Here is an 18,127-nt window from a genome sequence, read left to right as displayed (position 1 = left end):
CCAACGTCCACAAACACACTGACAGAGGTTATCTCTCCTCAGTGTTCTGGGTCCTGTCGGCTAACTCTGGTGGCAAAGGGAGACCTGAGGCAATTTAGATATCGAAAATAGAAGGAAACACTTCATTTGCACTACCCTATCAAATTAACTGTTTCACAATTTACAGATGTCAGACCGATGGCTTAACACTCACCACCACCATCACCACCACCACCACCCCACGATGATTCTCCTTCATAATAAAAAGATACTGTCAATGTCTGACTCTCACACACATACATTACACAAATGAAGTAATTAAACTGCCGCCACAAATTGATTGTAGCACTAAATATATGTTTGGTATAGTATGCACTGACGTTAGAGAACACACGCAGCCTCCACCACTATAACGTTTACACTAAACATATGTGGTGGAAACATCCAACCAATAACACTGCCACAGCCATGAAGAGTGTCGCGACAGACTGCTGGCAGCTGCGGTCACACTGACCGCCACTGCCATGGGCATGGCTTCATCTCATGGCAGCCCATCAGGAGAGACCACGTGTATTGGCCATGCTGGAAGCTGCACGCATATCCCCTGGCATCCACACGATGGCTGTACGGACCATGTGTTCTCTAATCCCTGTACCCGTTTCGATGCTCGTTATTAACTCAGGATTATTTGTTGCCAAGAGGTCAAGTGTGTTTTCACAACCGTCTACTATTCATATGGGCTCATGAACTAACTGCTTGAAATAATATTCAGAGAATGCGTTTAATACAGTTTCGGTTCATGTTTCATGCATACCACAGGAATTAAACATGTGTTTTCGTAAACATATCTAGGGTAAATTAGCCACCACAAACTATTATCGTATGAGTTGGGTACGTGTTTGAAATCAAACGCAAGTTTTCTCTGAACGTTTCAGAAATTGGATCATTTGAACTTCAATTTCGCGACAAGTTAAACTACTTTTAACAGCAACAATCACGCCACCGCAAACCGTGTTCATACGGAAATTCCACAAAAATTGGTGGCAGAAGACTGGTAGTGTAAATCCGTGAATATGTGGTTTGCTATAATAACAGTATTACGCAAGAAATCGTGTTCATACGGAAATTCCACAAAAATTGGTGGCAGAAGACTGGTAGTGTAAATCTGTGAATATGTGGTTTGCTATAATAACAGTATTATGCAAGAAATAAGAGGCAAGATTAAAATCGCCGAATGCTGCCGCCTAGCAGAGCTGATGGGAGGGAATAAAGCTAATTGTTGAAGCCATATAAAAAACATAATTTATAGCAAAAGAATGCGCCATGTTTTGAAATAGAGAACTTTTTTATTTTATTTTATTTTTTTTTTTTTTTGACCTGTCAAATTACTGGTTCAATAAAGACTTGGAGGTGTCCAATGTAGATTTAAAATTAAGATTAAAAACTAAGATGGCTCTTATCAGAACTGCGCCAAGTGAAAGTGAAGAAAGTTGTCTTAATGTATAAATATATATGTAGACGCTAATGAAGATTTTGTACAACCATATTAATTTTTCAGATTCTCTCTACCCTGCCACAAAATACAAAGAAAAGTACCACTATTGACGATGGTCTTCTTGTGTGGTATGTGGGTAGTCAGATGATCTTAAAGTAGCTGCACAAGGTATTAGAAGGCAAACCAACCCTCGTTCCTTACCTACATGAGTTATGGCTCGTTCTGGACTCTAGAAATGATAGTGTTCTTTTTCATTTGACATGTCAGTAGTGTGTGTGATACAGGCTGTGATGATCAAACTGTGTACGAAACCAAAACACAAGAATCTACTGTATAACAGAAAGTTTACAGACGTGTCCGTAAAGGCGAGTTATTGAGCAAAAATGTAAAATGTAGGCACACAGGCGGTATTTGATTAGATTCAACGGCAAACAGCGAGAGACACGGTAAAATCTTGTAGGAGGTTCTATTACAAGACAAGCTCTCCCGATTTGTATCGTAAATGAGTGTGACACAGTGGGCATTGGTAAAACTGGACTTGCAATAGTGTACAAAACAGCAAAGTCCTCGTCAACTATAGCATGTTGTGTTTTTTCCCCGACATGTAAGCTAACGGCGTGAAACATTATATTCTCTTATGTAATTTCACGCATCTGAAATGTTTGTAACACACACGTGTATGACAGTTCATTTACAGACACTGGTTTGAACGTGAGATGCTCTCAGTTTTTGTAATGTGTTCATCAAGCAGAAAGAAATTGCGTAACACAGGTTTATTTTCTTCAAAGTCAAACTTCTCGCATTTATTTTACTCTGATGATCGTTTCAAAATAATGATGGCATTTTGTAGTGATCGTTAATTTTCGGAGCAAAATAGTGGAAGCTTCTTTTTCCTAATTTTACCTAGGGTGGAAGTCTATAGCAGGTAGTAAGTGGGTACGTTGAGTGCACTCACAAATAATTTAATGTTTTTATTTTCTTAGAAACTGCTAGGTTGAGCACACTAGCCACCTGTTCACTAACACTTTTTTATAAATGGATGCTTACCAACACACCCACAAAAATAAAAATATTCAAAAATTTTCAACCAAAATTCTACGCTGCGATTCATATATCAAATTCTTTTTGCCATACATTACCACATACATAAGTTTATCATTCGGAATTTTATCATTAAAATTTGCACACAGTTTCATTGTAGTTTTCTGCGTAGCTAACATTCATTACATTCATTCTTCTAGACATATTTATAACATAGACAGGATAATTTTCAATAAGTGTGAATGGACTCACATTGTGTAGTTCTCTTAAAATCTATGAAAGCATCGTATGCTTCTAGATAATTATTTGGCGCATCTAGATTCCACGTTTCTTGAGGAAAATCACGTTTCTTCCATTTTTAATATAGATAACTCCATAATTTAAGATGATCGAATTAGGAAGAGTCAACTATCTGATTATTTTTCCCTTTTGCTGGAAAACAATGAAGATGAAAGAAGGCAGATCAAATTCTGCAGAGTTATAGAAATTCGTGATATCCAACTCGAAATTTCTTTTTTCATACAATCCACCAATCTCCACAGTCAGTGGCTCAAACAAAGATATGGGAATTTTGGGATTTTTAAGTCAGTCTTGTTCTCATTGAAGCGAATATTCTGGTTCAAATTGAATAACAAGCTTATGAATTTCCATCGATTCTACAATATTTTTTCCCTCCTTTGGAAGTCTGCTCACATCTTCAACCCCAGCTTGGTTACGATCTGATCTACAGCACTCTATGACCATGTTAAAATTATTGTTAAATCTCCTTCCCACATTGTTTCTTTATAATCTTTAAAAACCCTCCGAATAATTCTAATAGATAAAATATTTCATTTTTCTTACTTTTCATCTTCCCATTATTAAGAAAATGGCCTTCCATGGTTAACTCATTCGCTAGAGTTGAAGTACATCGAATAAGAGAGGATGAAGAAATAAATGGAAATTCCAACCTAGACAATATTTTGTCTAGAATGGAATTTCCATTTTTTATGTTGTTACATTTCTTTATCGTGATAACATTGAAGAGCTTTGCTACATAATTATCGATTAATTGTTTACTGGATTTTACATCATAAGTTGACTAACCTGTAGCACCAGTTCCAATAATCCTGAAGTTCATGTATTATTGGGCATGATTAGGATGAACCCAACCATCTCCAATATTTATAATCTCTGTGTTCTTGGTGGCGGATTATAGTTACTTTTAGTCTTCTCATTCACAGGGAATGCGTAAAACCGATAATTTTCGACTTAGTTCATGATATAGTCTAAGACGACCTTACCTCTCGCTGATTTATTAAGGAAAACATTTATTAACAAATTTCTAAAATAACTGTTACAGAAGCACCATAAGTCAATCAAATTATCATTTTCGTCAGTTACAGTAATTTCCAAGTCCTGAACTGGATCAAAATTAGGAATATTTGTAGTATAATTCGGTTTGTGAATTATTGGACCACGAAATTCTGCATTAGGCTAGAATTAAACAATAATATTCGTTTCTCTGTGAAAATGATCGGTGCCAGTATGCTTTACAAACATTCCATCAGCAAGATTGAATTTTATATTAACTCGAGTGGAATAATTTTAGGAACATCTTCAGCAAGTCTTTCCTGTTGCCTCACCAATTTGGCTACTAAATCCAAGCACACTTTCAATGCTGTCCTTTATGTCCATGTACAATTTTCATCGTTTTCGATAACAATTCTCTTAAAAATTTCATCTGCCGTGATATGAATATTTGGTTTCTTCGAATGAATAAATTTTTCCAAGCTTTTCAAACTATACTGACCTTTAGGAATTTCTATCATTTCTCCATTAGAAAAGTTGAATAAAATCCAAGCAGTGCAACAATACTAAAGCTGTCTTGTATTGGCACAGTCAATCGTTTTCTCAGAACAAACGACTTACCACTCAGTTGACATAATCTATCATTTACTATTAAAAATTTTATTAACAAATGAGCAAAACTGATTGGGGACAAAAAATACGACTTCCAGAGAAGTCGAAAAATAAACATGGTAAGCTTTTACCTAATTCTATTTGATGTGCAATAATTGGGCCGAGCGAATGTGGAAAAACAACATTAATGATTGATAAAAATATTTTAGCTCCAGGATGCAAAATTGGAATAAAATTAGTCATTTTTACATTTACTCAAAAAGTTTAGACCAATCAAAATAATCAGAATTTATGAAAGGATGTGAAAAAATTGACGATAAAATTAATGAAAAATGGTTAGTTTTATTGAAAACAACGAACAAATCATTTCATTAGGTGAATATGAAGAAAATTCAGTTATATTTGATGACTTCATTCTCGAAAATCAAGATATCGTTAGAGAAATTTTACTAGAGGTAGACACAAAGGAATAGATTTTTACTTAGCTCAAATGTACTAAAATACCAAAACAGTCAGAGGAAACATGAATTTTTTAAATATCTTGAGACAAGATACAAATGTAAGTAATATTTACCATGAGTTTGTTGGAGGAGATTTAAAGTTTGCTGAATTTAAAGAAATGTGTAGCAAATATTGGAATGATCAGTTTGGATTTTCGTGTAGACATGGCTAGAAAATCAATCGATAGAAAGTTTAGAAATAAAATACATTTCATAACACAAATGTAAATTTTTTTATTAATTTATTCTTAATAAATGTTCGCAAAATGTGACCCAAGTATCGTTAAAAAAGCTAGACAGAAAAGGAGAGTAAACAACAATTAAGAGTTTAAATAATGGAAAAACAACCATGAACAGAGTAAGTAAAATTTAAAAAAGATCAACCTGTTATCGATGCTATAGAAAAAGTTAAGCAGGGAATCGAAGGACTAGGTGATAATGTTCTGAAGAAAGCAGATAAGCTGAAAAACAAATGGTTCCATATCATCATCATGAGGATTTACAGTTACAAGATTGGTTTGAGGATATTCCAGGAAAATATGACTACACACTAAGTGAATCAGAAATTCAAGATGCATGGAATAAATACGAAAAAGAGAATAAATCTCAAGGTGCTATAAAGGATAGCGTTGTCAAGAAAGTAAATATAAGTGAAAGAATGCTAAAATATGTAACTATAGTGAAGATACCACTTTTGGATTAAGGCCTGTTGGTACCTTTAAATATATAGAAAGATTACCAGTAACATTTGAAGGAGATGAATTAAAAAGTGGTGAAAAGACATATGAAGGAACTATTGGATCAGTGAGTCTTTTACTGAAAAACAAATTACTGTGGATGATACACGAGAATAGTTTGAGGGATTAGATTTATGAAATTATGCAGATACATTATACAATTCAGGAGCATTGTCTTCTGACAATAATTCGAATAAAATAAGATACAGTGAAGGTAATAAATATAAATATCTGATAAAACCAATTGTTCATGACTATTTTCTAAAATTAAGAAGACTAAATATAGATTAGAGTTCACCTGAGAAAAAAGGCGAAGGCTTAGTTTTAAAAAATATACAGAAAAACCAATTGAATATGTTTGGATGGATGATGGTCGGCTATTAATTGATAGATTAGCAGTTATTCATGGTGAAGAACTAGCTGGAAATAAAAATTATCGTAATGAAAAAGTGGGAATAATGAAAGTGTTGACAAATTTAGTCATTTGGTCGTCAACAATCCAAAAGGCATTCCATATTTGATTAGAATTTTGAACAATCTTCCTTGTACATTTTGGAAGAGTGAAAACATGGTAAAGTGTTAGTCGCTTGGGTTTTAAATAATGTACTAATGTCTGAGATGCATTTACCAGGATTTAATTATTGTAGGCCTTTCACTAATTGAAGAAAGACTAGCACGTGGTGATTCAGGAATAAATCCATTAGATGAAGCTTGTAAACAGCATGATATTGCTTATCGTGATCGTAAAGATTTAGAAAAAAGACATGAAGCTGATAAAGAACTTCAGCTAGCTGTGAAAGAAAGAATGCATGCGAGTGATGCTTCAACTGGTGAAAAAATAGCTGCAGCTGCAATTTGACGAATGTCGTATGCCAAATAAAAACCAGGAATGGGCCCAGTTGGCACTGGCTTAGGTGTGGATGACTACGGATGGGGAGTATAAGAATTTCAACTTCTTAAATTTTTAATCTATGTAAATGAACAATTTTACTACTGATTATACTTTGCTACTTAGTGGCAAGACTAAACCAAAATCAATTAAAGTTGAATAATGAACAATTAAATGCAACTGAACCATTTTATGTTCAAAAGAGAAAGAAAGAAAAGATAGTTGGTGGAAATTTACTTGTTACGTTCGCTATTCTTGTTGTGAAAAAATTATTGAATATCTAAGAAAAATAAAGGAAGGAAAAGGACTAACACAACATGAAGATGGGTATCTACCATTACTTTTTGCTGCATTACCATATCTAGCAACTATTGGTTCACTTGCTGGAGGATCTGCAGCAATCGCAAATGCAGTCATAAACAAGAAGAAAGCTGACAAAGAATTAGAACACAAAAGACATAATCAAGCAATGGAGGAGAAAGCTGGCGCTGGACTGAAGAAAGTAAAAATTTCCAAAAAGGTAATTGATAAATATCCCAATGCATTAAGTAATTTCGATGTATAAAAACTTGCTAAACAATTGAAAATTAAACACTTTCATAGTGTATACATGACTGATGAATTACCGAATCATCCAAAAGAATGTGAATGTGGAATAGTTAATTTAGATACATCTGATCATCCTAGTACTCACTGGATTTATTATTATAAGAACAACAACATAAAAATTGTTTCCAGAATGATATTTTCACTCTGCAGTGGAGTGTGCGCTAATATGAAACTTCCTGGCAGATTAATACTGTGTGCCAGGAAGTTTCATAACAATTGTTCTTGATTCATTTGGTGGTAATATACCAAAACATCTAGTTAACGATTTACGAAAAACTGATATGTACTACAATAGCGAGAGAATACAAAATTTTTAGTAAGTAATATTTGGTCATTTGTGCCTATTTGTTTAGAAACTGTTACTTGAGCGTTATGCATGTATGTAGTGGTGTAATTAGGACCGATCTGTATGAGTAATTATGTTATTAGGACCGATCTTTACTCCAGGTTCCCAAGGAAAGCAAGTAAGTTCACTAATCTGATCTACCTCTCCTGTGTCTGGGAAGTTTCCATGTGTTGGGGATGCATTTGGGCTTTCTCCCAATAGGACATGGGTTCGAGTCTGGAAAGAGGATTCCAGTTTTTAATTTCCCACCAGACAGTGATTCCACGATATTAGAAACTTTCAGGGATGACAGAGAAGAGTAAATATATCTGTATGAGGTAAGGGAAGCTATTCAGGAAATGAGTCGATAGGTAACAGTGGGAATCTGCTAAAGTCCTCCTTAGTCTCGCACAGTGCTCTAATTAAGGGCCCCAACTTCCAAAACCTAATTATAATGTAGAGAATTCCTGATGACTACTCCCAAATACCCTCAGGTCACACATGAGCAGATATTAGAGAGACAAAAATTGTGAAGTTTGTGGGACAGTAACAATGAGTTCCACTAATCTGCTCTGTTTAAACAAGTTGATACGTTAACAATAGTTGTTCAGAATTTCATATCACAGTCAGTGCAGGCATGGCATGGAAGCACATAGTTCTGTTGTACCATTTCTAATATAATCACTCGCTTGAACAATCTTGCAGGCACCAGGAATTCTTGGCAGGATACCCTCTTCAGTCTCGAGTCATCTCGTATACCAGACATTTCACATGGCATGACAAGAAGATACCAAGTGGGTTGAGATCAGGTGAACGTGCTGGCCACGAAACAACGTCCTCTGCCTATAAACATTTCAAGATACGCCTGATCCAGGTACTCACAAACTCTCAGTCCAAAGAGACGCAGGACTTCATCTCGTTGAGGCCACATCCATTGACAAATAAACTACCCTGCGATCTTGCCAAGAATTGCGGATTATATAAATAGGGGTGCCGGTCATGAAAAGCCTTATTTTGGCGTTCATAGCTCGTGCAGTGTCCAGTAATGGTCTGCTGAGAGTTCCTTAACGTCAAACACAACTCCTTGAAATAAGATACGATAATTCTCCCTAACAAAGTTGACTACCCAAGTCGTGGTTCATGTCCAACCAATAAGGCTAAATGTCGGTAAGTAAAAGCTTCATATAGCTGATGTGGACATAGAGTAGGGTTCAGCACTGGCCTTGGTGCAGCTCCTTCACACATCTCCCTCAGTCATGTAATTAGATTTCTGATTTTTGTCTATATGCCAGTCTCTCAGTACTTCCACCAGCACAGCACAGCTGAAAGATTCTTCCCTCCATAGTCTCTTTGCAGCTCGGCTACAGAGCTGAAATGGAAGACTCTTCCAGTCCACGGCCTATCATTTAGTGTCAGACTTTCTATATCTATACGAAAATTTTGTTTCCACTTTTATTCTTCACAGAGGACCAGCGCTTCGGTCAACATGATGACGATTGGCAATAAACTGGGGATTTCTACTCGCCAATCCCCCTGTTCTTCCACGACCGTATCTCTCCCTCTTTTCTCATTTGCTTTTTCTATTTTCCTCTAGATTTTTGTCTCCAGCAGCGGGACTTATTTTACTGATGTCGTGTTACGTATGTTTCAGAAGTGATTGCAATGTCTGAGACTAAGGCCAAGGCAGGCAGTGTCAGAAGCGACTTAGCCAAGATCCTGGAATCTTCAGATGGCGCGGATGTGACTCTAGTAGCCGGCAGCTTGGAACTTCTAGCACACAGTCAAATCCTGGCAGCGAGGAGCCCTGTATTTGCAGGCATGTTGCGGAATGACATGCGAGAAGCCCGCAGCCGCCGGATTGAGATAACCGATGTGGAGGAAGCTGTCTTAAAACAGGTGTGAAACAAGTTCTTTCCTTATGGTACCTTGTGGCACAGTCTGTCAATACTAGGGACAGAGAAGAGCAAAATGGCAGCATTTGTGGGATACTGAGCTGGTTACTGTTTCGTTGTTAACAGGAAACATTGAAACCAAGAAAAGTGCTGATTATGGATAGTTTATGCACTGAAAATACACTCTTTATTGGTGCCAGGTACTACTTGACACTGACTTGATACACACACAAGGTAAAGAAAGCTCACCTGTTATTGTCTTTGTAACACAGTGTCACTTATATTCTGCTACAGTACTGATACACGTGACAGATTACGCTGTTCAATAGTGTTTCACCAGCACATGTAACATAGCCTGCATGCATCTAAGAACCCTGCCACTACTGTGTTCCAACACGATGTCATAAGTTTATGACAGCACCTTTCGATGGTCTTTGAAAACACCATATATAGTTCATTAAATGCAGGTAAATGATGATTCGGAAAATAGTTCCACAAACTGAACATCACAAAGTCAGCAACACTGGTTTCTATGACTAATAATTATTGCGATTAATGATTCTGCTCGTATTTTGTTGTAAAAGGCACACCACTTTATTCGTATTATACTTCGTATGCAAAATCTGCCATTTATAAGTTATTAAATAAAGGATTCATTTGAAAATATCACCCTAAAAGTATAATGTATACATCTAAAAATACGACTGTACTCGAAAAACATTGAGCTACAATTGCATGGAAACAATTTTCAGGAATGAGGCATAATATAGGAATGGGTGGAGTTACAAAAGTCAGATATTATTAAGCTAAAACCTTCTGAAGTAAGGAATTTTGAAAGAAACTTGTTACTTCGTCAGGATCGGCAAAAAGTAGGCTGCAAAACTATTCTGAATATTTAATTTCGGCATGCACAGTCTGCATAGAGATACACACAGAATCTTCAAATTATGAATTCCGCCCTGAACTTTGGTGCTTAAGTTCATACCGTTTCATGTTCTCCTTCACTATTCGTATCAGTTCTGTAACGCTTGGGTAACTTTCCGATTCCACGACATTAGAGATAATGTGTTTTTGAGATGGAGATCTTGTCGAGCCATGTTGGGATCGCTTTTATCCAGAAAAGGAGTTCCTTGAAGGTTGCGCGATAGAGAGTGGAAAAGGTGAAACTCTGATCAGGTGAATAACCTGGGTGCAGAACCGCTTCGTAATCCAGCTATTGCATAGTGTTTCTTGTCAGTCTAGCAGTATGTGGTTGGAGGTTATTGTGGAGGAGCATCACTTCACACAGTCTTCCTTGTCGTTGTGGTCGCACTGCATCTGCAAGACGTCTCACTTGCTGGTAACGAATGTTAGCACTAATAGGTACACTCTGGGGAAGCAATTCATTGTACAGACATGGTTGCTGTTGTGCCAGATATCTCTTGTGGATGCACGCAGGACTTTCTACAGGAAGTTTCTGCTGTTTGAACTCAACCATTCCTTTCTTCTCCTTGTGTTGGCATAAAGGCATCAATTCTCGTTACCAGTAACGATAAGTGACAGGAATGGTCGGTGTTATCCATTAGCCAATTAATTAAGAGAAAGCAATGATGGACATATGGCCACTTGCCGATGTTTGTGACTTCCTCTTGAAACATGCGGTACCGACACATCCGAATTTCGAACCTTCCCCACTGAAAGCAAATGTAGCAGATGGTGCAGTGATTACAGTTCATCACGTTTGCCAGTTTTCGAGTACGACGACTTGGATGATTGTGGTTTAATGCATTTAAACGATCTTCATCAAACCTTGAAGATCTTCCTTGCGCATTTGATGCCAATATCACTTTATTGACCTCAAACAGCAGAATATGTCGGAATTATTCCTATTTGTTCAGGTGGCACTCCATGTTCTAGTAACAGTTCACTACAAACAAAAAAACTACACTTGATAAATAGACACAGGGAAAGGAATACCAACAGGCAAAACCAAAACGCTATGAACTTAAGCATCAGCCTAATAATTAACCGTACACAAGACAGCTGGCATAAAGTTTTTCAGGATTGAGAAACTGTTAAATGTGATAAAAGTTTAAAGCACTTAAAAATCTGAAAAGCTTATCACACTTACGTAAACATGTGGTGCAATCACGCTGCGTGTATGCAAACATATTGAGGAGTGTTTACAGGACTTTGGTTTGTCTATTATGTATTATATTTCAGATGTTGATGTTCATATATACGGACATGGCTCCAGAGCTGGGAAGCATGGCAGCAGAGTTAATAGCTGCCGCTGACAAGTATGACGTGCCACTGCTTAAAGAGAAGTGTGAGGAGAAGATGGTGCAGGACATGAGCGTGCAGAACGCCGGCTCTGCTGCGGCCCTGGCTGTGCTGCACCGTTGCCCAGGTCTGAGGGACACCGCTGTGAAGTTCATAGCGGGGAACCTGGAAGTGATGGCCACTGAAGGCTGGGCGCGAATGCTGCGGGACAGCGCAGAGACTGCGGTGGAGATATGCCAGCAGGTGGCGGCGGAAGCTGCATGCCTTCCACGCAAAGAAGTATCAGAGGAAAGGTTAGGATTTTGTGTGTGTGTGTGTGTGTGTGTGTGTTGGGTGGATGTGTGTGTTGGGTGGATGTGTGTGTTGGGTGGATGTGTGTGTTGGGTGGATGTGTGTGTTGGGTGGATGTGGGGGGAGGGTGATTGGCACACTGATTACAACATTGTGACTGTTTGTCAGACAAAAGTCTAAATCCTGTCTGTTGACTTTGTAGGCACTTGACATGGTAAGGAAAATACGAGACTGGGCCACGAAAACCGTGTAATCGTTCTCCTGATAAGGACCACAAATGGAGAAATCCCCTCATATAAAGGACTGACAAAGGGCACATTATTACGATGTGGTTCCTGGGAATGAGCACTTTGAAATAACAAAGAAGTTTAGCTGTTCACGTGGTTCTTTATATTATGTGCATATATGTACGTAACAAAGTGTATCATACAGTTTCCGATGCTCCAAGATGACAAGTAGTGTCCAATGGAACCTAAAGGCTCAGATTTTTTGTCGTAAGTAACCGGAATATCCTCCCTTAAATAATTTGTTTACACCACTTAAAATGGTTGTGAGGCACAGTTACAGCTAGAAAGACATTCTCGCAACTTATTTTGGTTGTAGGGTACCACAGAAATTTCATCTGTCAGGTAAACAAACAGCGAAAGCTAATGTAAAATGTGAACTAGCCGTCTGAAGACGAGCCTGTCTGTTCGAAACCGTAAAGGCGCTGTTTGAATAAATAAATAGCATTGTAGAAAGTGGCTAGTTGCTGTGATCTGTGTAAGTCAGTTTTCAATGAAACAGCAGTGATGCCCCCCCCCCCCCCCCCTCCGCCCCCGATTCCGAGGAGCTCAACATATGTTGTCAACACACCAATAGTGCATGTTTCTGAGGTTTATATGGGAATTATTGGTAAATGTGGCTTCGTCACTAAACAAGATACATCTGGAGTATCCTGTCTTAATACCCACGCACAGATGTTAACACAATTTTCATAATCATTTCCTGGCAGCTCCTGATGGACAGAGATGTGATACGGATGCAACCTATGTCTGTGGAGAATGCATAGGACACTTGCCTGTCTCGTGCCACTTATTTGTGCGTTTCTGCAGGAGCTAATGTGCGGCTCAGCTGTAACAGCAGCAAGAAAATTAAGTCGCCCTCTTCTATCGTCACTTGTTTCCTTCTGTTACATTGTCTAGCATTTACACTACCATTTTCATGTTACTGTTTGAAGAGGTTTATGAATAACTGCCTAGAGGGTTGACCTCTAGTAGGAAATCTTACCACATACTATGTACAAGAACGAACTGCTTTCTTCCTACACTCGTCATACCCCATGAGCATGTTGGTTTTTCTGCATTGTTCACGCACAATCTATTGCTTGGACTGTCAGACACTAACCGACTAGCAAGTCACAGTGCACTCGGGCAGTGCATACGTACACAGTTCAAACATATCATCATACTAGCAATTATGCAGGTTGAATGGCGCACCCAAGTGTCAATGTGAAAACTTTTCAAAATAACATATCTCGTACATGACTCACACTAAACTGCTGCAAGAAACACTTCTGTTATACTAATTTACCCTACTTTTAGTTCGTTTGTCTTGATAGGCATTGTTACATCTAAAAAGGTGTATGTTAGCACAAAGAATGCTGGCTAACAGCAAGACACCCTTACTACCAATTCATTCTGTGAAAACCATTTGTCAATATCACTTTCCATTTCCACAATATTTGTGATGCAAGTTTTTGTGCATATGAATGGTGTGCCCTGCAAGTACACATTTGGTGCCACATACCTCTGGAACCCCAGAAAGTACTTGTCCAGTTCATGCCGAGCTAAATTGCTGCCATACTGTGCTCCAAAAGTGGGGCGACACACTTCTAAGCATAGTCAGTGCCTTGACTCGTTAGTGCCTGCCCTCACAGTGTACTCGGTCCTGTGTGCTACGCACTGACTCAACACTTTAAAATCACACTGAATAGAAGAAATGGGATCAGTAGTGTAGTAGATACGTGTATAAAGGTATTATTTTGCAAACCAGTAAACCGCATTCCTGAAGTTAAAAGAGAAGCAAACTGAATTCAACAAGATCAGTACTTGCGGCACCTGCGCTCAAAATTGCTTCTTCTGATGTCCCTGCAACTTTTTTCCTTGTTTTTTTCCTTTAATTGATTTTTAAAGTGTGATAGTGTCACCTCGAAAAGTAGCTGACTTTTCTGCATACCTATTTCTAAATCACTGGCTTTGTATTATGCAATGGGACCTGCAGAAGTAATTCACAGTATTGATGTTTATCCTAGTAGTTTAAACTGTGTGAATTTGCATTCTTGATTTCCAATGTAATCAAGTAGCTTACCCACTACATTGTCTCTTTGACATTGAGCACTGCTTTGGCTGAACTGTGAACAGCGCCTGTCATTACATGCAGCCACGATCAGTACTTTTGGTTGCTTGAGTGTGCCATATTCAGTAAAGAATCACTAGCCTTCTACGTGAAACACAGTAACCTCAGATGGACAGTACGTGTCTTTAATTTTTGCCTGTATTTTGAGACAAGCTAACTACTGCCCTAATAACGTTTTTGAGAACATTAATTTTTAAAATTAAATTTGTTAGCTATATTAATGGAACTGATAATGTAATGTGTTATTTTATTTGCAGACTCACATTTTCAAACATAAACTGTTTAGTTTACTTGCATCAATCAGGGGATGATTTGGACTGTGGGAACTTTGTGCATGGTGAAAGATTACATGTCTTTCAGATATCACTTTAAAATTATATTAAGACATCTCAAACAATTTACAAAGGCAAATCATAACAATTTGTACAAAAGGAAATGAAAACTGCTACTCACGCAAAGAATGAAATAATGCTGAGCTGTGCTGTCACAGCCACGATCACATTTATAATTCATGAAATCTTCTTGGTTTATCAGCCAAGTCACTATGACACGTACTCGCAACGCTTAGAAGAGTGTCCTACTTAACTTCGACTGAACATGACTAATAGTATACTTGTTAAAATATTGCTGCAACATGACACTACAACGGTTGATAACCCGAGAAAATTTCTTTAGTGGAATATGTGGAGAAAGTCTGCATTTGGACTTCTGTGAGACTTTTTGCGGTAAACTATTTAATATTTTCTGTTAAATGTTCTAACATTGTATTCTTTTGCAAATTTGATCTCTTACACCAATACGCGATCAGTATAATATTACAGCTGTAGTATTTTTCTTTGATAAAATTTTTATTTGTCTTCAGATTTGTCAACATTCCATATGTTTTTAATTTAATATAAATTATATTAATTATATTAATTTAATATAAATAATTTAATATAAATTGGATATAAAATTAATTTAGATATCCTTGCTAATGCTATAATTTTTGATAAATTTAAAATATGCTTAACATGATCTTTGATTATCACATATATTTGTGTTTTTATGGAACAAGATTAATTGCAGGAATAATAGTAATTTGTTGAAAAATTATGCATAATTCTCATTTTACCAGCCATAAATGTCAGTTGCCTACTCACAATTATATATTAGCACAAAAAGCTTTAAATGACAAGTTAAAAGATCACATAGTACAAATGCATTAGATTATTCATTTCACATTTAGGTTGAGTAGTATGTTATGGGCTGTCTAAGGCTGCTATGTTTCCCTCTGAATTGTGGGGAGACATTCGAGAGGGTCGTGAGAGCTCCCTGCTGAAGAGAACTTTTTGCTTGAAGCGTTTATCTTTTTTTATTTTTTTTATTTTTTTTTTTACGTGTATCGATTTCCTAATGTCTTAGTCAACTTTTGGAGACTACAGTAGCATGAAAACACAGGCTCTCAAAAATGGCAAATAATCCCGAAATTGAAAACAACGTATAACGTAGGACAGGTTCCAGCTGCTCGCCTGACGACTGGCTCACATGGACGTGCTTGTGGTCTGAAAGCTAACTTTGCAGGCCGCACCCATTAGCTGACCGTACCAGCCGACAGCGACAAACCGACACGGTTCTGAGTCTACAGTCATAACCAGAAGACCACAGGAAGCAGAGTGAGGACAGACAGAAAGCGAAAAACGGTAAAAACACTGACTTACCAAATGCCGACAGAAATGAAAGTGCGGAGAGACTCGCAACAGTGACACTAAATAAAATGAGTGCTCCCAGCTGCATCAGTTGGTCAATGCCACAAGCATTTGACGAAGTACGCCTTGGCCATTGCCACGTCGTAGACTGCCGATATAAGGGTATAAGTTGTTCACTCCACTTTCGATGCATCTGATTCTAGCTCACGACCACTGGATTGCATGCTACCCTGAGCTGTAGGATATTGTCTGTATTGTTTGGCAGTCACTTCTATTTCGATGGCTTCTTTCAGTATACTGTTGCAGGACACATTTTAGTGCGAGCCACACCAGATTTCGTAAATTTGACCCACCGATAAAACGTTTTCTAGAGCATACACAGCTAAGTGGATTTCTCTAGGTACACTGTTTGCTCAAAAGTATCCGGACACCTCCGAAAACATGTTTTTTCACATTTGGTGTATAGTGCTGCCACCTACTTCCAGGTACTCCATATCAGTGTCCTCAGTAGTCATTAGACATCGAGAGAGAGAGAGAGCAGAATGGGGCGCTCTGCGGAACTCACGGTCTTCAAACGTGGTCAGGTGATTGGGTGCCAATTGTCATACGTCTGTAGGCGAGATTTCTACACTCTTAAACGTACCTAGCTCCACTGTTTCTGATATGATAGTGAAACGGAAATGTGAAGAGACAAGTACAGCACAAAAGCCTACAGGCCGATTTCGTCTGTTGACTAACAGATACCACTGACAGTTGAAAAGGATTGTAATGGGTGATAGGCAAACATGTATTCAGACAGTCACACAGGTATTCCAAACTGCATCAGGATACACTGCAAGTACTATGACAGTTAGGCGGTAGGTGATAAAACTTGCATTTCATGGTCGAGCGGCTACTCATGAGCCTCACATGACGCCTAGATTGGTGTAAGGGTCGTGAACACTGGAAGATTGGACAATGGAAAAATGTTGTGTGGAGTGACAAATCACGGTACACAATGTGGCGATCCGATGGCAGGGTGTGGATATGGCGGATGCCCGGTGAACGTCGTCTGCCAGCATGTGTAGTGCCAACAGTAACATTCGGAGGCGGTGATATGATGTGGTCATGTATTTCATTGAGGGGTGTTGCACCTCTTTTGCGTGGCACTATCACAGCACAGGCCTACATTGATGTTTGAAGCACCTTCTTGCTTCCCACTGTTGAGAAAAATGGTTCAAATGGCTCTGAGCACTATGGGATGTTGAAGAGTTGCTCAATGTAGGTGAAAATACGATGAGTAATGGTTCAGATTTCGATGTACAATGGGATAGGAATGATGATGGAAATAGGATCACATTTGAGGAAGTGGAGAAAATGGTCAATTTATTGCAGTGCAATAAAGCGGCTGGGGTGGATGAAATTAAGTCGGAACTCATCAAATACAGTGGAATGTCAGGTCTTAAATGGCTACGCAGGATAATTGAAATGGCGTGGGAGTCGGGACAGGTTCCATCATACTGGACGAAAGCAGTAATCACACCAATCTTTAAACATGGAAACAGAAAAGATTGTAACAACTACAGAGGTATCTCTTTAATCAGTGTTGTGGGTAAAATCTTCTCAGGTATTGTTGAAAGGAAAGTGCGAGTATTAGTAGAGGACAAATTGGATGAAAATCAGTGTGGGTTTAGGCCTCTTAGAGGTTGTCAGGACCAAATCTTTAGCTTACGGCAAATATTGGAGAAGTGTTATGAGTGGAACTGGGAATTGTATCTATGCTTTATAGATCTAGAAAAGGCATATGACCGTGTTCCTAGAAGGAAGTTATTGTATGTTCTACAAGATTATGGAATAGGAGGCAAACTTTTGCAAGCAATTAAAGGTCTTTACATAGTCAGGCAGCAGTTAGAGTTGACGGTAAATTGAGTTCATGGGTCAGAGTAGTTTCAGGTGTAAGACAAGGCTGCAACCTGTCTCCACTATTGTTCATATTATTTATGGATCATATGTTGAAAACAATAAACTGGCTGGGTGAGATTAAGATAGGTGAACACAAAATAAGCCGTCTTGCATATGCGGATGACTTAGTTGTGATGGCAGATTCGATTGAAAGTTTGCAAAGTAATATTTCAGAGCTA

General features: G+C 38.1%; 1 protein-coding gene across 1 annotated transcript in view; it reads left to right on the top strand.

Moving 5' to 3' along the window:
- The window catches only part of LOC126426465 (speckle-type POZ protein-like), a 159,754-nt gene that overhangs the window by 122,418 nt on the left and 19,209 nt on the right, over positions 1–18,127 (top strand). Inside the window, exons 2-3 of the mRNA XM_050088378.1 lie at positions 9,132–9,373; positions 11,572–11,924. Coding sequence (XP_049944335.1) covers positions 9,140–9,373; positions 11,572–11,924 — 587 coding nt within the window. The 5' untranslated portion in view covers positions 9,132–9,139. The remainder of the gene's footprint in view (positions 1–9,131; positions 9,374–11,571; positions 11,925–18,127) is intronic.

This window comes from Schistocerca serialis, chromosome 11, assembly GCF_023864345.2.
Source record: "Schistocerca serialis cubense isolate TAMUIC-IGC-003099 chromosome 11, iqSchSeri2.2, whole genome shotgun sequence".
Classification (NCBI taxonomy): Eukaryota; Metazoa; Arthropoda; class Insecta; order Orthoptera; family Acrididae; genus Schistocerca; species Schistocerca serialis.
This window is presented reverse-complemented; position numbering and strand designations above follow the sequence as displayed.